Source organism: Tigriopus californicus, chromosome 6 (genome assembly GCF_007210705.1).
Source record: "Tigriopus californicus strain San Diego chromosome 6, Tcal_SD_v2.1, whole genome shotgun sequence".
NCBI lineage: Eukaryota > Metazoa > Arthropoda > Copepoda > Harpacticoida > Harpacticidae > Tigriopus > Tigriopus californicus.
In genome coordinates, this window is record NC_081445.1 from 8997917 (window position 1) to 9022179 (window position 24263).

Sequence of the window (24263 nt, forward strand, 5' to 3'; positions counted from 1 at the left end):
TATCTCTCGTCGCGGAATAAGCTTGGAAATATTGAAATCGGCGATATTTAAGTAAGTATCAAATGGAAAGGCCCTTCCACAAATGTTAAGTTTTGGTTTTGTTTATTTAGTAGGTTGCGTGTAATGAATATCTGATAGCGTGGGTAAATTGCTAACCGCGTTATTGTTGTCCTTCTGAAACCTATCTCTCTTGACACTGGACATACCGGGGAGCATTCCGCTCTCCACGTTCAGCATTGATTGTGTCTTGGTGGAACGGTGAAACCACTTATCCGGATTAACCATAATCACGCCCTCTAGCCATTCATAACGGCAACATGGACGAATACGACGACATATCAGAAATATCCTCGAGTCATCATGCCAAGGTCACCCCTCCTCCAAGCTCATACTTGGAGCCCATGGTTACGGAAGATCTCGAGAACGGAGAGCTCATCATCGATATTGATGTAAGTGACCAAGGGACAGGTCAATTGGATGAAGGAGTATTTGGTGTGTCTACCTATCTGACGGACGTAGCAAGGGTAATGTAAGATGGAGGCTTGATCTTTAGATTGGTCAAGGTTCGTGCAAAAACTAGGATTGTGGCAGGTGTAGATTTGTGAAAAGGATAAGATTTACAAAGTCAAAGTATTGATCAGATGATTTTACCTTTTCATTAGAGAGCAATGGGCATAATATCATTCATTAAAGTCATCCCATAATTGAAAGAAACTGCGATGCTGGATATGAGTTATCTTTTTATTGCTAGCCACAATCACAATCAGTAATTGCAACGAAACAACTTCAATTTCTTATCGTTGGTTTAGGCACGAAATAAGTTTTAATAAATACCTTTCACTTGAGAAAGTAGTTAGCATTAGTAGATAAACAGCGATAGGAGAGATGCAGTTATCCGAGCTCCTCGAAAGTGGCGATAATCACAAGCGGCTCAATAGCCTCTTAATCGGTTGCGTATGGGCGTGTCAGGCATCGGTTGGTAAGTTGGACATAAACTTAGCAAATGTAGAGCAATGAGTTACCCTTTTTCTTCCACGAACCACTTGATTTTGGCATTGTTTTTATGCCGGAAGAAGGATAAAGGTCTGAAATCAACCACAGATGCCGAATTGTTCCAATTTTCAAAGGGGGAGATAAGTCACTCCCCAGTAACTATAGGCCGATTTCTCTCACTTCGAATATTGCGAAGGTGTTTGAGAAGATCATGAAGTTCAAACTTGTTGAATTTCTTGAAGTTAATGAAGTCCTTCCTCCTAGCCAGCCAGCATGGGTTCCAAGCACATTATAGCACGGTTACCCAACTGATTGAACATATAGAGCAAGTTATTGAGGGACTGGAGAGCCATGAATCAGTCGATGTAGTTTATCTCGACTTTGCCAAGGCCTTTGACAAGGTAGATCATGGCCTTTTAGTTAACAGGCTCCATGAGATTGGGATCCAAGGCAAGGTTCTCAATTGGCTAAGAAGTTTCATTTGTGGTAGGAAACAATTAGTTAAGGTTGAGGGATCCCTTAGTGACGTACATGATGTCAAGTAGGGCGTCCCACAGGGCTCCATTTTGGGTCCTCTCCTTTTCATCATCTTCATTGCTCCGCTTCAGAAGCTTGGTAGTAGTAATGTCAGTATCTCTTCTTATGCTGATGATACAAAATTGGTATTTGGTAGGAATGGTCAGACTCTGGTTGTCTGGTAGAGGTCCTAGACCAAATCTACTCCTGGGTTGCTGCGAGTAACATGGCACTGAATGGAATGAAATTCCGTTCAATGACCTTTGGGTCGACGCCATTAGACACTCCACTATTAGATGATGAAGGTAAGGACATTGAGCAGGTCTCATCCATGAAGGATTTAGGTGTAGTACTCCAAGATAATGGAAAGTTCGATGAGCATATCCAGTTGAAAGTTGGTAAGGCTTTTCAAACATGTGGTTGGATATATCGCACGTTTAAGTCCAGAGATAGTGTCACGATGCTAACTCTGTACATGTCGATTGTTCAGCCGCATCTTGAATATGCCTCTCCCATTTGGGCTCCAATGAGTTCAGCAGGTTTGCAAAAGCTCGAGCAGGTCCAAAGATGTTTTACTAGGAACATTGAAGATATGAGAGAGCTCTCGTATTGGGAGAGGTTAGAAAGGTTGGGATTGTACAGTACTCAGAGAAGGTACGAAAGGTATCTGATATTGTACGTTTTCAAAAGCATTCATGAGTTTTGTCCCAACCCAGGATTTAGGGTCAATTGTAGTGACCGTAGAGGCTTAACGTGCGTTTTGAGAGCACCTTCAAGCCCTCGAGAATCCAGGCTAGTTAAAACAATGAAGTTCAACTCTCTTCTTTTTCGGGCTCCTTCATTGTTCAATTGCTTGCCCTCAAATATTCGTAGGGTTTATGTAGGGGTTGATCCAGTAGCAGGATTTAAGTCAGACTTGGACAAGTTTTTGACTAAAATTCCGGATCACCCTTATATTCAAGGATTAGCCAGATCAGCCAACTCCAATTCGTTGGTCGATCAAATAGAAGTCAAGTAAAATGAATAATCTTCTCGTCTTGAACTGCTGGGATTCCAATCCCGGTAGCGGCAAGGAAGTCCGCAAATAAAAAAAAATACCGCATGGTTTTTCTATTCATTGGAAATTAATCTCAATACATAGTCTGCTTAAGAGGAGAGATTTTACCCAAGAAATCAGTTCCCAAAAAATGCGGGAAATTTTACATCTACATGATCAATATGTTTTGACACAAAATGTAATGATGGCATCAATTTAATTCCTCGATATTGGCAATATGCATAAACAACAACCCGCTTATTGGGATATTGGGACATTGAAGTATCAGCTGCATGATGATGTCAGCACAAATTTTGGGAGATCGCTTAGGGCACTTTTCAATACAGAGGGGGTACTAAAAACCAAGAATCAAGGATCAATATTAGACAAAAAAACGTTTCAAAGGTTTCAAAAAGTCTATTGTAAAAATAGAACATTCTGTAATATGAAACTTAAGTCGAAAAACTTTTTTTTTCTACTAAAGAGTAGTGTTTACTCATCATGTTAGTGAGTAAGACTAAGAATTTTATTAAAATTCAATGCGATATGAACCATTCCTGTAATAGGTAAACGAACTGAAACTCTAATTTAATCCTCTACCAACGAACTATTCAGCCTCAAATTTACGAGTGCGCTCTCAAAATTTGGAGATGACGTCACTATTAAATTTTGAGAGGTCACACGTACTTTTCAGGCTTAATAGTTCTTTGTCAAGGGATCAAATTAGGGTTTCAGTTTCCTTTATCCATGAGAGTAATGGTTCATGTACGACTGCATTTTATAAATTGTCACAGCACCATTTTTTACACAATCTATTTTTGCTTGAAAATCTTTCATTTCTGATTACACACCCCAGCTGATTAAGCTTGTTGCTTGAAATTTGAAAAATATTTCCTGGTCTTGCAAGTTTGATCTGAAACACAAAAAAACAGAATGCAGAAAATATCTGATCACCCTGCAATGTCTTCGATTAAGAGAGGCCTGCTCCGGCCTACTCTCGGCATATTTCTGTCCCGAAACTTCGGCAAAATTTGAAACAACTATATTTAAGACATTGAAGCAAAGTAACCTTGATATTTTCTTTGGAAATTGAAATAAAATTTAAAAAATTAGAGCTTCTTTTGAGTTATATGTCATTTAAACACTCGTATATCAAAACTTAGAAATTACAACAATTACATATGTATTGACGTCGTTTAATATAATATACAATAATTTTGGCAATAACAAAAAGGCTTGCTATGTTAAAAAATGAACAAGGTTAATTGGCCAGACGTTTAAACTGAAATCTCACAAAGAAAGACCATGTCGAAACCAGGTTCTCGTTTAAACGATCAAACACAATAAAAAGTTAACTCAAATCATATGTTTTAATGGCAATCGTTGTCTAGTACGAGCCTAAACTACTACTGATTCATTGAGCAACACTGACGGAATCAAAAGGTGATCAGTTCCGTTGATTGAACAGGTTTAAACAAAATAGGAAACCGGCAGATTTGACAGACTATTGACATTTTGGTAAGAAATGTGCGTCAAAACACTCAGTATTATTTTTAATATCTAAGTAAATACTGAAATCACCAAACCTCTATTGCTAATCTCGGGGTCATTTTCAAAATCACAGAATCACAGAATCACAGATCAAAGAAGACTATTTTGCTTAATCTTGCATGATTTCAAAAGAGCTTGAAATGTTGTACAGTGGAACCCGCTTATATGGTCGCTTTCGGGACCGAGCCAAATTGACCGAGTGCCTAATTTTGCTTTTGGCCAATTCTTTAGCGAAGTCAGGTTAAGTGAAACATTCTTTTTTGTATTAATCTTAGCCACTCAATTTTGTTTGATAAATGATCATTAAATGAACGAAGCGACAATGTCCTTTGAAATCTAGCATGGAAGCAATTTAGAGTTTTTTTGGTTTCAGGCAATCATCAAGTTCACAGAACATGGGAGATTTGCCGACAGAAACTTGAAAGTTATGTACTGGTCTGAAAGTTTTTTCCTCCGAGCCCAGAGCATGATGCAAAAAGGATTCTAATTGTGATTGATTCTGAAACGGCTACAATAATGTCTTAATGTAGTACCATTTTTGACAAAATTATTTACTGGTATATTTGAAACTTTGACCTTAAAAATGATCTCCTATATCACCTTTTCATCTTGACAGGGATTGCTTACTCCATGACTTTGGTTACCCTCACTTTCAACCTATGACAAACCTTGTTTACATTTTGCTTGCATTTTGTGACGTAAGGCCGCTGAATCCTATCTAATCCAGCTGATATCAAAAAATAACGTTAGTGTTGCCATTTTGGCAAGTGTGTGTTGCTCCCTAACCGCTGCCTAACAACCCCAGGCCTCTGCAACCGAGCTAACGCAGGCTTGCACCGTTGTCTAGGTGTCCCAAGGTCCTTGCAACTGAAAGGTTAGGTCAGGTTAGGTTCAAAACATATTACATTTTATTGGATAATAACTATGTTTGACGCTGTCCAAAATCCGGGGTCAATGTTATAAACATTTTGTCTGGTGTCCAGTACTCACTTTTGGTGATGAATGTCATAGATTTCTGGGCACTCCATGTTGGAAAATCATCAGCTAAACACTGCAATGGATGATCTACTGGGCCTTGATTGCAAACAGGTTATTGTACTTTTTAGTCAACCCAAGCATCGGTTGTCCAACATCCAGGTTTTTGGCATCTATGACGTTGATCACAAAAAGTACTAATTGGACATTGGACAAACTCTTTATAACATAGGCCCCCGGTGTCGAGATCTAGTTATCCCTCAAGCTAGGTCAAGACGTAAGAAAATAGCCAAAATGGCAACACCGAAGCCATTTCTTAATGTCAGCTGATGGAGCATCTCTGTGTAGTGTCGTCATTCGGTTTTCATTAAGGACAAAACCCAAATTGTCCCTTTGCCATTTGCGGACTTTTGGCTTCTGAATAATTCCAATATGGTCTCATCGTGTGCAGTTCCTCGGTGTAAAGTATCCGAGGGAGAGGCCGCTTTCAAGTTTCCTCAAGATCCAACTCTGAGAAGGCAATGGTGCGTGGCTATCAAGCGGCAAAATAAGTATCGCCGCCTCTGGACCCCAAGTTCCGAGCACTATCGCGTGTGCCAAAAACACTTTTTGCCCGAATCAATTGGCGTGAAATCGCTCTTCGGTCAAGAGCGAAAGTATCTATTGGCAGGTTCAATTCCCTGTCTGAACATACCAGGGAGAAATACGAGCATGACCCGCACAGAGCCATCTCGCCGCCACATTCGATATGTTCAGAGGGCGAAGCATCGCACTCCAAAACAGAACCAAGACAAAACCCAACCTGTTCGAAAGACTGCTGAATATCACGTGAACAGGGATTTGTTTTTGGGTGTAAGGAGGACTTACTAAACCACTGTAGTTAGACTTGCAAGCTCCCAGATCTTAATTAGTCCATTTGGTTACAATTCTTTTGAAGCACTGGAGTGTTCTATCAACTTGCTAGTTCGTCAGATTGCCAACCAGTATGCCAAAGTTCAATCCCATTCAAGTTTTTACCCAACATTTCAGTGTTTTGTCGCGTGAAGAGCCTTAACTGCTAAGGATTAATTGAGCAACACTTTAAATTATTAGAAACACGCGGATTTGATTGTCTATTGATAGTTTAGTATAGTATGAAATGTGCGTCTTGATATCTACCGTTTTTTCTTTTTTTTCAATTAAAATCGGTAATATTCGGGATTTCGCCAATGACAATGCTTTGAAAAGCCAAATAGACGTAATGGTCCCAGCCTAGTCTTAAGGCTTTTGTAGTCCAATCCAACTTATGGAGGTTCTTATGCCAGAAAATACTGAAATCGTCAGCCCATCAATCCTAATCTACGATTTCAGGCATCAAGGGGGTCAGTGAGAAGGGTAAACCGATGGACTATTTAACCCCATAATCAAATCAACTACTAACTGATAACTTTCTAAAAACAGTTTTGAGAAAATGATAGTATATGATGTCTTTTAGGTTTAAAAGATTACTGAAAAATCTGAGCTAGAATCAGATTAAGAAAAACGTTTACCATTTTGGCATTCATCTTTCAGACGGACAATATGCCTACCAGCTCGTCGACGGCAATCTCCAGTGCCCAAGCCCTCCGAACCTCAACTGCCATGACAACAGAGAACTCACCCAGGTGCGTTTGCGACCAAGATGGATTCTAATGCCCCATTCATTTGTAGATTTGACAAGAAAGAACCATTTTTCATTCTAGAGTTAGCACCTATACCATAGGTGTGGCTCGACCGACGATCTCATCGGTGAGCTCCATGGTGAACGTGGGGGGCAGATCCATGGTGTTGTCATCGGGCCTCAGAGGGGCGCCCATGTCCATCTCACTGGCCAAATCCACTGGCCCCAATGCTCGGTATCAAACGCAACCGCAAATCACATTGGCCCCCAAGTAAGTAGGCCTGGGGTCAGGGTCTTGAGTCTAGTGGCAATTCAGACCCACCTTCACCCTCGTATATGCGCCTTTTCTGGAATAAGTTTTCAGTGGGGAAAGCACAGACTTAGACTCTAATTTGAGATCCAAATCGTAATCGTAAGGTTAAGATCGTTAAGGTTTGTGAACTGAAAATATGGAGGGGGCGTACAATTCTGGTAGTAATGGGAACATCAAGTTAAAAAGGATGGACGAGATTCATCTTGTCGTGACATGGTCAAAGTTTTGGAACGTATTGTAGTATGATTGGTTAATGTTTCGTATTTATTCTGATTGGAAAAGTGTAATGCATTGAAGAATCGTATTAGGTTTCAAAATGCATTTTTGTTAGGTATGATAGGATTTATTATTGCAACTTTTGAATGATTTGGATGGTATTTTCTAAAGCATTCATAAAATTTCCCCCAAGCCAGTTTTCAGGGTCAATTGGAACAACTGCAATGGCTTAACGTGTGTTTTTTTGCATACATTCAAGCCCACAAGCATCCTAACCTTTTTTTTTCTTAGGCCCCTTCATTGTTCCATTTCCTTCCCTCTAAATGCGCGGATAAATTTTTTTGCAACATCAAATGCTTCGAATCAAAATTAAATTCAAGGGCCAGCCAAATCCCCCAACTTTATTCCCTTGATGGATCAGTTATTACACGATTCTGAACCTAATGACGGTGGAGAAGATTGCTGTAATTTGATCTAATGGGGATTTCATTCCCTGCAGTAGTAAGGATGTCCGCAAAAAAATAAATAACAAGACATTATTACTACATAGATTACCTAGTCTTACCTACCCTCTTCTTGGCCACGATTTTTCCATCTCCAGATACATTATTTTAAACTGTGTGCAATTGTTCCATAGGATCACGAAACCCACCTTTGGCGTCACAGGTCAGGAACGCGAATTGGCCTTGAACAATTTCGAAGAGTTCGATTGTCACGGGATCGCGGTCTTCATCCACAAAGGCCCCTCTCTCTCCGTGTACATGTCTTGTCCCGTCTGCAAGGTCATGTGTACCAAGTCCTCCCTGAGTTGGCATCTCCAGCGAGCTCATGGCGTGGCTTACATTGCCTGTTCCGGGGTTCACTGCGTAAATTTCCGCTGCAAAATCGAAGAGTATAGTGCTCACATCGCCCAAGAACACTCCCAAGCCGTGTGCGAGGTGTGCGAGGTCGATTTTCATGTGGATGACTATGCCCAACACATAGTTCGACATGATCTCCACGCCCGCACCGACACCATCTTGATGCCCAAGGCCTTGCAGGCCAAGATGAAACTCCGACCCCCCTTATCAATAGATTCAAATGCCTTTTCCCAGTTAAACATGGAGTACGTGAACATCAACTTTCGATCTCGACCTCGACCCGCGGCCATTCTCCTGCATGGCGATATTGTCCTCATCGATGGCATCAAATACCTCATCAAGGACTTCATCCCTTTCCTCGAATGTCCCATTTGCGACAAGCTCGTGGCCATTCATGTCCTCGGGGTGCATGTCAAGGTTGATCATGATATTGAAAAAATCCGATGTCCTGCTCAGGTTTGCCGGGTTCCACTCGAAACCGACGAGAGTCTTCTCACGCATCTCATGAGCGAGCACGGGGCCTTCACGTGCAAATCCTGCCAGCGTTTGGTGTTCCTTCACGAGGTGAAGACCCATGTCAAGTCCAAGTGTCAAATGATCCCTCAGACCCGGGCGGTGCCCAAGGCCATCACGGCCAATCGATGGGCGGGCAAGAATGAAAACAACAGGCTCATGGTCAAGTGCGAGTATTGCTTGATAGACATCCCGGAAACCAAGTATCGGCCGCATATGCAAAACAATCACATGCCTCGGATTACGTGTGGGATTTGCCATGAGGTTTACAAGAGGAACGAGTTCTGGGCTCACATTCAGAATGATCACAAGGGGCGAACCTCTGTGGGCGAGGGGTGTATCATTTGTGGCGAAAGTGTACCCAAGATGAGGGACCATCTGCGGGTTGAGCACGATTTGTCCCTGGAGGCCGCTAAAATCGTGACCAAGAACTTTTACGGAGCGTCCGTGAAATCGCTGAGTATTCGATTGAATCGTGTGAATGAGATGACAAAATAATAAAAACTGAATTAAATCTGATTTGTAGCTTGTGAAAAACAGAGGCTCATTTTGATTTTTTATTTTATTTTAAGTTTCAGTATGTTGGACCATATCAGAATTTTGGAGGCTGCCGATTTTGCCGCCAGAAAGCACACGGACCAACGCCGATTAGATTCAATGGAGACACCTTACATTAATCACCCCTTGGGCGTGGCTTGGATCCTGGCAAAGGAAGGTTGGGCAACACTTGAAATGTCAGTTTTACTCGACAATTACTTACAATGGAATATGTTTAGGTGGAGTTGACGATACGGACACCCTTATAGGTGCCATTCTTCACGACACGGTTGAAGACACGGACACCACTTTCCAAGAGATTGAGCATCATTTTGGACCCAAACTGCGAGGGTAGGGACACTTTTGCCTTAAAGGTCTTGGATATTGTAATCTAGTTGCTTGATCTAGAAACTGATCCATATTAGGATTGTGAACGAGGTCAGTGACGACAAATCGTTGCCGTATGAAGAGCGGAAACGCCTCCAAATCGTCCATGCCCAAACGTGTTCACGAGAGGCGAAACTGATCAAATTGGCCGATAAGTTGTACAATCTCCGGGATTTAGAGCGGGAAACGCCTCAAGGATGGACCGAGAGCCGAAAGGCCAAGTATTTTGTTTGGTCGTCCAACGTATGTATTAATTTCATAGAATTGAAATAGTAATAAGAATTGTCCATAACATGTTGAATTTTAGTATGAACAATCAACACAAAACTCAAATTCATCTGCAGGGTAACAGGAAATTGATGTCCCTTTTGAAAATGAGTGAAAGTGTGAAATGAATGAAGCAAAATTAGATTGGCTTTTCATGATATAATTAACTCAGCTCAAATATGACATTAATAATAACCCTCTTGCCATTTGTAAAAATTGCTTAAATTTTGGAACTGGATATTGGGGGGAATATTAAATCAGGAAAAATACCAAAACAATTCAATTTACAGTACATTAAACATCCGAGAACATTGGCTTGAAATTAATGTACTGGTTTGAACGATTTTTCTCTCTTACCCAGAGTATGATGCAAATAGGATTGTAATTGTGATTGCTTCTGAGGCTGACATCCAAATGTCCTATCGTAGTTACAGTTTTGGACAAAACTATTGACTTGAACATCCAAAATTTTGACTTTGAAAAGACGATTTTGGTTCAGTTTGAATTTCCCTCCTCCGTTGCCTCTTTACTTTGACACAGATTGCTTGCTTGACTGTGTTTGTCCGCACTTTCAACCAATAGGGCTTGTCAAGTGAACGCGACCAAGAACAACTGACGTCATTCCATGGAGTAAAATCAAAGACAACATGCCTACACTTTGCATATGCATTGAATGTTGACATTTATTTCATTTATATGCTACATTACTATTGTCTAGGCAAATAGCATTAACCCTTCAACTCCTGTGTAATGAACCAGAAAGGTAGCTTTTTAGCTTAAAGGACCTTAGTTAGGGCTCCAATCTTTAGCAAAAGAGGGTACAGAAGTAAAAATCAAAAATGCTTAACTGCGCGTCAAAACGTGATCCTGCCTTTCTAAGACTCGAACAAAGGGTTGCTTCATGACTCGTTCTTGATCTTTGATTGCTTGGCAGTAACTTTTTTTGCTCGAGTTAAGAACCCTAACTGAGGTCCTTCAAGCTAAACAGCTGATTCGCATGAGACGCATAGTGACCAAAATGCCGACCTAGGAGCTCCCGGGTTAAGGTATTGAGCCAATTAGATAGTGCGTTCACCGAATTACACCAAAAATGTTCGTTTTGTGAGGTTGCGTAACACAGCTCACTCAAAATCACTCGAATATTGAAAATTCAATGGGTGGATGGTTCGAGTTGACTGTGATGTTTGTCTTTGTTCTCCCTCCTCAAAATGCCTAAAATCAGGGTGCCGGACCACATTTTTCATTGAATTTCCTTCACTTGACATGCCCTATGATGTTATTTGCATACATCTAGCTTTCCTCTTTTGACCTAACGCCGCCGAATCCCAATACGAAAATAACAAATAGGAAAATTGCGTATTCCTGAATGTGCATGAAATTACCTTTGTATTTCCAGGTGGTGGCAAAACTCAAAGGAACGAACAAACCTTTAGAAGAAGAATTGAACAAGATGTTCCATAGAAACATCCCAGGCTTCAAGCATAACAAAAAATCGTAGAATGTCACCTCATTTTATCTTTTATTCCCCGGTGACAATCGTGGCCTCGATTTTCGAGGTTGGGTGTCGAACGATGAAGAAAACAAGACCGACAAGACCTCATACCTGAAACCCTTGCAACAGGTTTTTCTTGGTCATCTGTATCCTAAGTTATCTTTACCCTTATCTTTATCGTAAGAAACACGTTTCCAGCGACAGTTAGTCGTCGAACCTGGCCATTACTTGACTAATATTATGACTGAACATTCCAATCATTCTGAGTGAAATATATAAAGATCTATTTGGTGTATTCGTTGAGTGATGTTTCATTTGTGAACCCAAATAATGGCCGATTCAGGGACTCAAGGGGATGTAATTGTTCCTGCTAGTCAGGCTCCTCGTAATGACATGGTAAGCACTATATTAGTTATACAAGTAATTTCATGATATGTGGGAATTAGAAAATTCCGGCGAGAAACTATTTTTTTATATCAAGAAACACGGCTTGGGGTTATAAAGAATATAACTTTTCCATGATGGTAGTTTGAATTACGTCGTAAATGTGCTCCGTTAAAACTTATTTCTTTAAAAGAAATAAAGTTGTAGAATTTTGGCATAACGTTTCAAAGGCCTTTCCATTTTATTTCAATATCTAAAAAAAAGAGAATCAACTTTTTTCAATACACGTGGCCTTTAAATCAAATCTTAGATTGAACATCATTGAGGCGTTTAGACAATTCAATGTGACATGCGCCTAAAAATAACGTAACAGGTTGGAGCCATCCGATATTTTTCATGTTCTTCTAATAGCTTTTAATTTCTCACAAGGAAAGTTAAGTTAAAGGAGTCCTATTAATAATTCAATGTCAGTGACTCAATATTTTAGAAGCACCAACACATTTATTTTGTACAATTATGATGCCTTACTTTTAATAACCAGAATCATCCGAGGTTGATAATTGCATCCCGGAAGAATTTTTTACCAATTTCTTCTCTTTTTTATCGTTATTTTGATCACCATTAAAATGACATTTTATGGCTTATAACAGCACTTTCAAATCCGCTGTTTTGTAATGATAATTTGCCCATGAACCGTGTGCACTTTTTTAATGCCATGGAACAAAGTATCAGCCCCATTAATCAGTTTTATGTTTATTCGTTGCTTGGGCATTCAAAGTGAGAGTCAATATTTCAGTCTTATTTTTCCCACCATCATATATGCATAGGAAGCATTCATGTTTGCCATAACGTCATGTCTCTTATCATATCGGGAAATTATGCCCGCCATATTAGCAATAAAAAAAAAATACCATTTTGGGGATAATAGACAATCGAACATTGGCCTGAACAAAACGGGGATAACTATATGCAAAATAATTTTTTGCTCAGGTCGACACAGCCGTCAAGTTCTTGGAGAACGCCAAAGTGGCCAACAGTTCCGAGGACGTCAAACGACAATTCCTCGGCAAGAAGGGCCTCACCGAAGCCGAGATCGATTTAGCGTTTCAAAAGGCACGACCTCCTCCTCCTCCTCCTCCTCTTCCTCCTCCTCCTGCTTCGCCCATGGCCTTGCCTAGTCAATCGATCCCTCCTCCATCAAATGGATATCCGTCTCAGATGGCCTTGGTTCCAGCATACACTGGTTGGCAACGGTTCCGTGACATCGCCAACTTACTCTTCTTACTGATTGGAACCGGTTATGGAATCAAGTATCTTTGGCAGGTCCGGGCCACTATTGCTTTATTTAGGATATTATTATTATTTTTATTCTAAAGGATTGATATTTTGCCCATATATACTAGCAATTAGTGATGGGTCGAGTCGGGACTGGGATTTGGATAATTTGGCCCTTTTAAGAAGAACTGGAGATTTTGTCAGAAGATGGACATTGCTTTGTCAGTAATGGAGAGGACTCAGGCTTTAAAAGATGATTGCATTGGCTTGTTCCGTACAGCAAAAATGTTTTACTTTTCTTCAAATGTATTATATGATGATATTAGATGTATATGTGCTTGTAGCAGCTTTTAAATCAGATTTTCATTTTGCGGGGATCCCCAGCAATTTAAGACGGGAAAAATATTCGGACAGTTTTTTTCCCCAAAGCTACCAATGAAAGTCTAGAAAGTCTAAAACTAGATTGGTCAACTCTGTCTAAAAAACGAAAACTGACGACTATGATTTCTTCATTTATAAATTGTTGGGGGATTAAATTTCTAATAGCGAATTAAAAGTCCACAAAAAAAGGAAACTAGTACCTTCAGACTATTACTGCCTTCTGGCATTATGTTCAAATTCAAATTACTTAAAAAACAGCGAGAAATTATTTTTGATACAATTGATTTGAAATACCCACCTAGCGCACTACACGAGCAGAATTTGAATATGATTTTCTTGACAATTCATCGTTCTATTTATCAATTCACCATTTATCATCTATTTTTTCACACTTGTCTTTTATTTCATTATTTTTATCTCTTGTTCAATATTACTTTTTTTTCAAGACAGATATTTTTTTAGCTTAAAAGTATATTCCTTACAACTTACGTCTCGTTCTCATCATTATTACACCAGGAACATCTCGCGAATTAAAAATCTTTGCCTTCCAATTGGTCAAAAATCTATGTTCCTTTTACTACCTAGAAATATGTCAAGCATTGGCTTTATGAAGAGACGCGGCCCAAAATATCTCCTCAAGAGGAGCTCCTGAACTCTCAAAGGGAGTTGATGTCCCTCATGAAGTCCTTGAATGAGAGCGTCCAACAACTGACCCAATGGACGCGAGATCAAGGTCGGACCAAGCCATCCGATGAAATTAGTGTAACCCGTGATATCCTGACCGAGCTCAAGCGAGATGTCCAATCAGTCAAAGGACTAATGCTCAGTCCGTGAGTTTGAAACTGTTCAAAAAGAAGGCCAAAAGTGACCTTGCTTTCGAAAGCTTTATGAAACTAATTCGTCGCTTTGATCTAGATCCAGATTTCCATCCAACCCACAAATTGACCCTCCCAAGATCCCCCAATGGCAATTAGAAGACACGATCCGAACAAATGGAACCCTCAAGGAGCCGGACTTGGTCCAAGATCAGAGCTCGGAACAAGATGTTGTAGATCCCAAACAAAATGGAGCCTAATATCGGCTTGAAAAGAGAAGTGAACAAGGAGTAAAACGTCAAAATACTGTATCTATTTCACGCATTGAATACGATTCGTTGTCCATACAGTCGCAAGAATTTTCCGAAACATCGACAAATAGTATAGTTATTATATCGAGGAGATGGGGGCTGGACTTCCAACAATCTTAACACAGGGGAACCGTTTCGAATGCATTCCTTGTTGGTCTCCATTGGTCCAGTTTCTCTGAGGTCAAATCTGTCCCAATGCAATCGGAACACCCGAAACAAACTTGGACAAGAAGAATTTTACTATAGAGCACGATTGCGTAACTACATAACTCTCTATTCGTGAAAAATGAAACTCTTTTTGAAATCGGGGCGGCTGAATGGGTCACGAGAATAGCAAGAATAATATAACGAGGAACGACATGGTTTGCTTTAGATGGGCATGGTGACAATTGAATGAGTGGGTACGTGGAAATCCGTGGCAATGGGTTGAACTTTGCCCGCTTCAACCGGGCTTTTCCTAAAACATACAAAATGGAATATGACGATGAAAAACGTTCAAATTATGACATCGATATGAAGCATTGAGGGTGCCAGGAGTACTCTAGGATTACTGTATGTGGCCAGGTGTTACCTTACCCCTGGGTAAGACTACGAAAGAAAGATGGATTAGGGTTGTTAAACAATCGCATCTTTCCCCGAAAATATGTTGGTTTTGAGCACCCTGGAAGGCTGTTTGGGTACGCCCACTTACCGACTGGCCATATGTCGCTCCACCCATTTCAAGAGCGTGAGAACGGAGTCGGTTGAGGGAAGCCGCTTGTCGGCGCAAGTCTTGGTGAGGTGATCGCTAACGATCCTGAAGGTGAAGGCCATGCCTTTCAAGGCCATGATGGCGTCTTCATCGGTGACATCGTCGCCCGCAAAGATGATGCGGATCCTGAAACAATGTTCGGGTGTGACCAAATTATGAATGTCTATGGGAATTGCAGCTTATTGGCGACTTGTCAGTTTCAAGAATGCCGAATGAGGTCAGGCAATCTTTTATTATCCATCAAATCTCTTGAAGGGGTCTCTCCTCTTTAATTCAAGAGGAAAAATATCATGCATGTTTCAAAATCGTGTGAATAAAAGAGATTGATTTCGTGCATCTGAGAACATAGAACTTGCTATGGTCAATCATTGAAAGAAATATAGGGTTAATTGCGGTCTATTACCCGAATCTTCTAAGCAATCCCATTTGATAATAACAACACTAATAATGTGTTTCTTTAATCTCCATTTGGCGGTCTTTCTTCCAGCTTCTGTGAATTTAATCCCCAGTACTATGAAACGAAAGATTTGGCCCAGTATCAAGAATGACATGACATAAATGTAACCTAAACAAATTATGGAAGCTTTGCTTCAAAGGGGAGACCTTGTGTGCGTGACAAACATGAAATGTGAAGACATAAATCTGCTTACCTTTCGGACCAATCAACGCCAAAGGCGGTTCGGAGAATGTAAATGGAGGCACGCCCCTTGTCCCAAACAACGGGTGGCTTGCATTCCAAAGCACAATGCGCGAGTCCGATCTGGAACACAAGAAGTGGGATTAGGATTCATAAAAACACAAGTCCATACCATTTGTGGCTTTTCTCATTAATGGAAGCTGAGAAAACTAGCCATGCATTTCTATATGAAGTTGGCGATTGTTCATGAATGCACATTGAAGGGATTTCAAAGTGGAAATAACTTATTACTTGTTTTTCGTGGTCCATGGGCAACTGAAATGAAATTCCTCATGTCGGAAAGGCACGACTTAGATTCATCCCAGCTCGGCTACTCACCTTGAACCCATTTTGAGTGATGATGTCCTTGGCCTTGGTCACCAAAGCCTCTCGTTTCTCCTGAGCTACTTCACGGTAGTGGTAAGTGAGAAGAACGCCCTTCTCTTCCACCCAAGCGCCATCTTGGCACACCTACAAAAATCCGAGAGACCTTGTTAAAGAAGCAAGGGATTGATTGAGTAGAACGCCTTGAGGGACGCCTGATGAAAATGGACCATTCACCAATTGAGATGCGCAACATGAAACAACCAGACACATCATTGTATTTAAAAATCATCAATAAGGAGTAGAACAGGAATATAATATGAGAGAGAAACCACCCACCCCCTTCGCCTCCCTCAAACAATAATGGGAATGGGAATGAGACGAGATACTCACCTCAGTTTGGAGGTTCTTCACGAGAGCCTTGACTTTAGACCCTTGGGACTCTGGCATCGGGTGGACGAACTTGGTGCCATCCGAGTGTAGGATCTCGAGCCCGTGGTTGCCCGCATAGGTGATCCCGTTGATCCCGACCATTTCTTTGACATTGTTGACACTTCGACCCGACACAATGGCGATGAACACGTCGGGATGGTTGGCCAGGCGCTCCAGGACCTTCTTGGTCTCGGTGGGCATCACGGCCAGGTCAGGGTGCTTGGCAATGGGCGCCAGTGTGCCGTCGTAGTCCAAGAGAAGCGATAAAATGGCCCGGTCCCCTACGTACGGCCCGAGATAGCTGTTGAAGTCGTCGAAACTCACCGGCTGCATTTGAGTCGGAGTCACGTCCTCGCCGTCTTCTTCGATTAGGGTGCCAATGCTCTTGAGGAAGCTCTTCATCCAGAAATTGACATCATAAATCTTCTCGCGAGCACTGAAAGCGGAACTTGTATTGGGAAACAATATTCCACAATAACCAACTGTTGGGGAATTTTAGTCCCTCTCGAGGAGACTGATGTTGGAAATTTTGAACTATTAATCAAAACTTGATCTTGATTTAAAAAAGAGCAAGCTGAGCAATTTGCGAACCTAGAATCCTAGGAGTTGATAACCACATGAAATCGGTTACCTAAAAAAGGGCCAAGGATACCATACGAAGATTTTGCACCATTTTACAATATAAAATCAGCTCTCCAAATTCGGCTCAGAGTAACAACGAAAATCAAAAGGCTTTCCTCTTACCGGAGAGCGTTCATTCGGACCTCTCTCTCGTCATGAGGCATGGTAAGGGCCCGATGGAGAACCTTAGCCACCGTGCCAATCTCATAGGGATTGACCAAGAGAGCCTCGTGCATCATGCCGCCCGCTCCAGCGAAGGGAGACAGTATCAGCACGCCGGGATCACGGATTCGACAAGCCACGAACTCTTTGGCCACCAAATTCATGCCATCTCGCATTGGGGTCACGAGGGCCACATCCGCATCACGATAATAGCCCGCCAATTCTTGCTGTGGACGATAAAACATTCAGGGTGAAGAAGGACCAGAAATGTGATTGGGATGAGGTGGAAGCTAACCTGGGAAATGCAGCCGTAGATGTACCGAATGGGCGACCACGTGGGTGTGGAGAACTTTCCATTGATCTGGCCGACTAATTTGTCCATGTCCTCCTTGAGGTCGATGTATTCTTTGACGTCGGTTCGAGAGGGAACGGCCACTTGCATGAGCATAATCTTGCCAATGTGCTCGGGGAACTCCTCCAGCAAGCGTTCGAAGGCCTAAAACGGTCGAGTTAAAAGGTGATGATCTCTTTGAAACCATACAGTGGATCGTATACAAAAGATATGATCGACAAGACGTTTGACTAATTAATTTTGATATTATTATTTTTTTTTTATTATCATGTTGAGGCTTTGAGGGTCAACATTTCTGTACCAAAGACTGTATTTGTTATCGAGTGAAGGAGAAACTTAGATTCGTAAGATCCAACTCTGGGGCACCATTAAATTCATATAAAGATGCTCAAACATGTAGCAAATGTTTCAAACTACGAAACTAGACAACTCAATCATCCTCGGCAAGCTAAGAATTCCAATTTGATCATTCCTTCGATTTTCACTTCCACTTCTGAAATACATCATACATACATAGCACATCACTCAAAACATATATTCCGTACCTGAAGACGGTTGACGAGTCCTTTCGTGTAATCCAGACGGTCCACGCCCAACACAACCTTGACGTTGTTCGTGTCCAATCCACAATTGGGCGATTCATGGGCCATTTGGTCAAATCGTGAGAACGGAATTCCAATGGGGAGAGGACGGATCCTTACGGTACGCCCTCCATGCTCAGCTAGCATCAGTTTCCTGTAGACAACACAGATTTGAATGCAAGTGAATTATTGATGATTGATATCATAATCTACGTTCTCACCTATCCACACGAGATCCGAGGCCTCGTTGGCAAGAATCCAAGAAGTTCAGGCAGTAATCTTCCACATGAAATCCAACCAAGTCACAGGCCAGAATGCCCTTGAAAAAAGAACCGACATTACTGGGATGCTCATTCTTGATCGATGGATTGATGAATTAATCCTGTCTCTCACCTGGAGAATCATATCCTCCCAAGGGAAGATCTTCATGATATCCCAAGGAGGGAATGGGATGTGCAAGAAGAACCCGATCTTGCACTGAAGGTTTTCTTCTTCGGCTTTTTGTCGAATGGTGTTGGCGGCCAACATGAGGTGATAATCATGAATCCACACCAAAGGAACCTGTTCCGGATGATCGGTCTGCATTTTCCGCAGAGCCTTCAAGGTGATCTCAGAAAAGTCCTCATTCACTTTCCTTGAAGTAAAGAGCACTTTTAGCCACGCCTACCAAACCCTCCGCAACATCTCGACGTTCTTACTTGTAAGCCATCCAGAATTTCTCATTAAAAATGGCTCGATCCGGCATCGAGTGAAACAAAGGCCAGAAGGTGGCATTGCAACACCCGTTGTAGTACAACTCATAGTCCACATCATCCAAATTCACCGACAAGACTTGACTCGATTTGAGTCCAGCCGTAGGCGATACATCTCCTTCCACGGATTCGGGCACGGAATCTGTCTCCTTCATTTGAAGACCGGGCCAACCCACCCAAAGACCTGCCGATATCCATTTCATGACATGATGTCCCTAATTTTTGAATTGGATCATGATTACCTCCGGATTGGACGACCACCGGGGCCACGGCCGTGACCAGACCTCCTGCCGAGGGTTTCCGGACCAACCCATCGTCCTCTGTTCTCTTTAAGACAAACGGAAGCCGATTGCTGACCACAATCAAACTTGAGGCAGTCACGGAGTGGCTAATCATTCTTTTCCCTGTAATAGATTTAGACACAAGCACTCATTACTATCGATTAGACAATATCTGATGGATCACAGCGGGGTTTTTACCGGGAGAGTGGGTCATAATGAGTTCACAAATACACACAGAAAGACCAAAGGAGAAACAGAAGCTTTCGAAACGTTCTCCTGTCTGTTTGTTACTAGCCAAAGGTTGTGTTCTCTAGCCTCTCTTTCTATCTTTCTACCGCACACTCACACTAAATAGTAGAAAGCCCGAGAATGGCTGTTTTTCCAGAGGCAGAATACACGGAGTGATGAAAATGATCACTTTGTCAGCTGTTCAGTTTTTTCCCCCTTGCCTTTTTGAAAGTACATAAGTCCGGATTGTCAACGAGAGAATCTTTCTACTACATGGTCAGGAAAGTGTCTCAGAAACAAGTTTTAGGAGAGGTCAAAAATCTTTCTCGAAGAATCTCGATGGGAATCTCTGGCATTTGGGAGTGGAAATAATAGAAGAAATACGAATTTTCGATTAAAGAACCAGGTGTTTACTTCTACATAAAGCTAACGATATTATCTTGTATGATGAGTTCTCCACGTCCTCTGCTGATATTGCGGAATAGATAAGGAGCACGAAAACGCTCAAATGCCCAATACATTCAAAGTAACTCATTCTTGGCCAAAGTATTTTTAGTACCTCAAAATCAAACGCTCGTGAAGCCTTTGATATTCCGGAATAAAGTTAAACACTACTTACTTGATGCCATCTTCTCGATAGCTACGGGAGCCATGGTAACTAAAGGGCTCGCTCGCCAACCAAAAAACGACTTAAAAACTCTCAAATCAAAAGAAACGCGAAACGGGTTGTGTCTGTGTGCGACGATATCTTGCCTGAATCTGATGCGCTTTGAAACTGAGCTCCAATCCAGTTTCGACCCTTACTTATTGGCTCTATTTGCCCGCACTCTCTCTACGTGCATTATCCATCCACTCAAGCAGGCACTCGGTCAGTCAAGCAGGCCATCAAGCTCTTTTTTGGGGGTCTAGGAACCCGAGCATGCCATCATATTTCCCCTGGATACCTAATTTGAGAGAAGCTTCTTTTGGTCCCTCGACGATTAAATACAGGTAATTTCACGATCACGGGAAAATGAATGTTTCATTTATGCAATCTTGCGGATTTTTTCCTTGTAATTTTGACAAATGTTTTACATTCTTGAAAGATTTGGGAGCTTTTTAAGCATTTTGTAAAGACTGCTCGAAGCAAAAAAGTAAGAAAGGAAATTTCGGTTTCGTATTCCGTGGTTAAAGGCCGCTTAAAAAAAACCTTAATTGTTATACAACAGTAGATGAAATCGTATTTTCACTCTTAACCAACTATAATGATCCAATTTTGAACATAAGTTAGGAATATTTTCTTTACGCTTACAAATTCAACTTTATACTTTTAGGACTCTCAGTAGACAATTCTAAAGTTTCATAACGGCAGCGACAAGCCACAATGCTTCTCCATGGAAAGTGCTCGAAGTACACGTCCCATGGCCAAACCTTAAACCAGTTGAAGCCGGCTTTTTCCCGGCCTGTTACTATCCCAAATTGGAAAGATAGACAGGAGATAGAGCTCCACGAAGCGTCGTTGTACGGCAAGTCCTGTCCGACGGGTGAGGACCTCCTTTCGCCTTTCCTTCGTGTTCTCTCGATCGTATTCTGTATTCTTTCAGCATAAGTCGAGCATGGAAGTACAAATGAGGGAATGAGAAATAGGAATGGAACGAGGTGGCCAATGGCATTAATGCCATTTGGTCCAAAGGTCACTGAGGTTGTTCCATCGCACTTGCATGGCTAATGAAAACGACGAAGGAGAGTTGTTGTATTGCCACCGAAGCCATGGTGCCAAAAACGTTATTTGGTTGCACTGAAGCCACTACTTGAAACCAGATCTATAAAATTGACTGTTGAAACGAGTTTTGGTGGAATAATGAAAATAACGTCAGGTTTCTAGATGCGTCTGAAGAATACAAAACACATGCTAGTAAGGTGTTCTCAAACATCTTAGCTCTAACTGACAATCCGTCAAGGGATTGGTCGATATGAAGTTCAACTTCAAAGGTTAGTACGGTCAAGAATACACGAGGAAAGATACAATACATGCTTGGAAGCTTGGGCAATGTGTCGACAATCCTTTCTAGAAACGAAGATTGTATCGCTCACTAATGACGCTCTTGGACATGTTCAAAACGCATCTCGTGAGAATCATCTACAATGATCGATGACTTCATCACAATCTGGTATGAGCCAGACCAGGGTGTTCAGAAATTTTTACTTCCAAGCTAATGGATTGGACCCATGTTGACAAGCCGTTCACGAAGCCAAGACGTGATTCACCCCAAAGATTTGAACGACGTTTTCTCCCCTCACCCTCAGGAGAAATCTCACTACTCTCTCTTGAATAATCAGAAAATGTGACGGAGAAAGTCCTTGATAACAACGTTGGGTGGCTTTTAAATACGACAAAGTCAGGCTTACCCAAAGAAAATGTCATCCTGCGATATTGACGCCACTCTGAGATCGACAAAAACTCTAAAGAGAAACTGAAGAGAAATACGAGACCAGATCGGATTACTCCCAAAACCTCCTATATATCATCGTCGTCATCGTCGTCCCATGGACATCCTGTTCTTAGTCCAACACAAAGCCTATCCCACATTACTTTTACCTACCTTAAAAGCTGGATAAAGTCGAATGAAGCTCGAAGGGAAACAATTCACTTGAGAGTGACTGGAAAGTATCAAAGAGAAAGAAGAATAACCACATGACATCCTCAAGATGACCTCCCAACTTCGACAAGATGGCCTAGAAAGAACTAGCAAGAGCCCAAACGTTTCTATGCTTTTCCCCCACAAACTCAATGGGGCCAGGCAACTGGTGATACCACCAAAAATGAAGGATCAAAGGCACTACGGATTTCAATACTTACTCCTGGCCGGAGGCGATTTCACAAGATTGGTGGGCATATCTGTAAACGAACACAGTCTATATATAATATCTCAACAGTATCAACCTCTGGCTTCACCGCGAGCTAGACCAGACTGAAGGGCCACAGCGTAATACTGTTCCCCGTGGAACACGTCGCGTGCTCGAGATTGTATTTGCGTCCATGGGCCAGAATGGGCCAGCATGGGCCAGCCTTTGGCGGAGGCAGGAAAGTCACATTAAGACCAAAAACCAGCCAGCCAGCGAGTGGGAACGTGGGACGCGGCTCTCTCCCTCTACCAACCAATCCATCTACCAGTAAGATGGGTCTCACGTGGAGTTTCTCTGTATTCTAGAACTTGACGGAACTTGGTTATGTTCACCTTTAACTTGGCGGGATCAGGGAACGAGGAAAGCTAAATGCGCGCCAATTTCCAAGCCCGCAACTTTGGCGGGAAGAGGGACAAGTAGTTAACTAGAAATCAGGGAAGCAGAGAGACAGACAGACAGCAGGTGAGTTCGGAATTTAAGGGCTAAATTCATCGGTTGGGGAACGTTCCGAACGAGATGAATGGGCTTTGAAAAAGGTTTGATGGCGTTTTCTGGTTTGATAGTTGGAGTGGGTGTGTGGGCATTGGAATTGCTTCCGTAAAACCTGGTCAGAAAGATTGGTTAGGATTTGGAGTTAACGGTGGTTTTGGTCACCTTTAAAACCGAGAGATGAGTGGCGATTGTTAGGGTTGTCAAATATTTGAAGGGTTATCTATCAGTGATGGGATCAAATCAAACTCTTCAAACTCATGGTTGCCAAAAACGTTGGAAAGGGAAAGCACATACCAATTACATCACAACGTAAAATGGCAAGTCTGAGCAAATAGCAACCCTGGTTTAAAGAAAGAAAAATCAGGGTTACTTTTTTAGCACGGTGAAATTCTAGGCATAATAGAGTATGTACGATGCTTAGAACAAAATTCATTTGACCGAAGAAGTTTGTCTACGTATCATCTTTATGCTGACAAAATATTAAGTTGCTCTACCTTTAAAAAAATATTATTTTTCAATCATTTGGCATTTACACCTTTGCAAATTTCAAACCTACAGGCTTGCGAGATCTAGATAAACATTATACCAGTTATGTATGGGTTGAATATCAATCATAAACAAATCATTTCAAGAAAATAATAACCCTTGCCATTAGAAATTTATTGTGCCTGGTAACCTACAAAACTGCTTTATATTGAGCTGTGTTAAACAATTTTCACAATGAATAAGTAAGAATATGTCGATACTTTGTCCCAGTATTGATATATGGATGGCATTCCTGGTAACCAATAACACATAGTTTGACGAAAGAAAAAAACTGGTACGGATAATGCCGGTGGACACTAACCTGGTCAGCCATCGGGTGAGGGGCTCAGTTTTGCATAGAAGGTGCGTCAATGTATTGTTAGCATATAGAGACGTGTGAAGTACCGGATCGGATTTCAGCTGTGTGAGCTAGTCAGGCTGCGCCACAATCGCGGCAAGAACTACCATGATTTTAGCACATTCAGTGCTTCCAAAATTTCATTGACAAAATTGTACGCCATGTTTTGGAAATCGTTCGACAATTATTTTGAACCATTTAAGTTCAACATTCACTTAATAAGGATGACATTACATCGCAAGTGATCAAAATATGCAGAAAATACGAAAGAAATAATTGGTGCCAACTTTTTGCCATCAGTAAGATGTGTGGTGACACTGCCTTCATGGTAGAACCAGAGGGCGCACTAGTGTGAAATCCCAAAGCTTTACACCTCTCTAT

General features: G+C 41.6%; 4 protein-coding genes across 13 annotated transcripts; 3 read left to right on the forward strand and 1 right to left on the reverse strand.

The window, feature by feature from the left end:
• Positions 1-161: 161 nt before the first annotated feature.
• LOC131882534 (uncharacterized) lies at positions 162-9184 on the forward strand. 4 transcript variants are annotated; one of them, XM_059229708.1, is made up of 4 exons: positions 162-449; positions 6623-6714; positions 6793-6981; positions 7877-9184. In XM_059229708.1, the coding sequence occupies exons 1-4, from the start codon at positions 318-320 to the stop codon at positions 9108-9110; spliced, it is 1647 nt and encodes a 548-aa protein (XP_059085691.1). In that variant the 5' UTR covers positions 162-317; the 3' UTR covers positions 9111-9184. The 4 variants fall into 4 exon arrangements, with proteins under 4 accessions (XP_059085691.1, XP_059085693.1, XP_059085690.1 ...); XM_059229710.1 differs by lacking the exon at positions 162-449 and adding an exon at positions 861-979; XM_059229707.1 differs by lacking the exon at positions 162-449 and adding an exon at positions 5413-5923.
• On the forward strand, positions 9060-11590 carry LOC131882539 (guanosine-3',5'-bis(diphosphate) 3'-pyrophosphohydrolase MESH1-like). The gene is made up of 4 exons (XM_059229715.1): positions 9060-9327; positions 9389-9500; positions 9575-9779; positions 11200-11590. Exons 1-4 carry the CDS (start codon positions 9192-9194, stop codon positions 11299-11301), a joined length of 555 nt encoding a protein of 184 aa, XP_059085698.1. The 5' UTR covers positions 9060-9191; the 3' UTR covers positions 11302-11590.
• LOC131882538 (peroxisomal membrane protein PEX14-like) lies at positions 11550-14497 on the forward strand. The gene is made up of 4 exons (XM_059229714.1): positions 11550-11691; positions 12670-13002; positions 13921-14165; positions 14251-14497. The coding sequence occupies exons 1-4, from the start codon at positions 11626-11628 to the stop codon at positions 14408-14410; spliced, it is 804 nt and encodes a 267-aa protein (XP_059085697.1). The 5' UTR covers positions 11550-11625; the 3' UTR covers positions 14411-14497.
• LOC131882533 (uncharacterized) lies at positions 14442-22930 on the reverse strand. Of its 7 annotated transcripts, none has more exons than XM_059229703.1 (16): positions 22840-22930; positions 22461-22499; positions 19355-19516; positions 19059-19296; positions 18754-18994; positions 18582-18679; positions 18325-18514; positions 17723-17923; positions 17389-17654; positions 16606-17080; positions 16228-16359; positions 16141-16164; positions 15863-15972; positions 15153-15338; positions 15038-15049; positions 14442-14918 (listed from the first exon to the last, which is right to left on the reverse strand). In XM_059229703.1, exons 2-16 carry the CDS (start codon positions 22495-22497, stop codon positions 14831-14833), a joined length of 2460 nt encoding a protein of 819 aa, XP_059085686.1. In that variant the 5' UTR covers positions 22498-22499; positions 22840-22930; the 3' UTR covers positions 14442-14830. The 7 variants fall into 7 exon arrangements, with proteins under 7 accessions (XP_059085686.1, XP_059085683.1, XP_059085688.1 ...); XM_059229700.1 differs by lacking the exon at positions 22840-22930 and adding an exon at positions 22557-22677; XM_059229705.1 differs by lacking the exon at positions 22840-22930 and adding an exon at positions 22204-22261 and having other exon boundaries at positions 22461-22562.
• Between the last annotated feature and the right edge of the window lie 1333 nt (positions 22931-24263).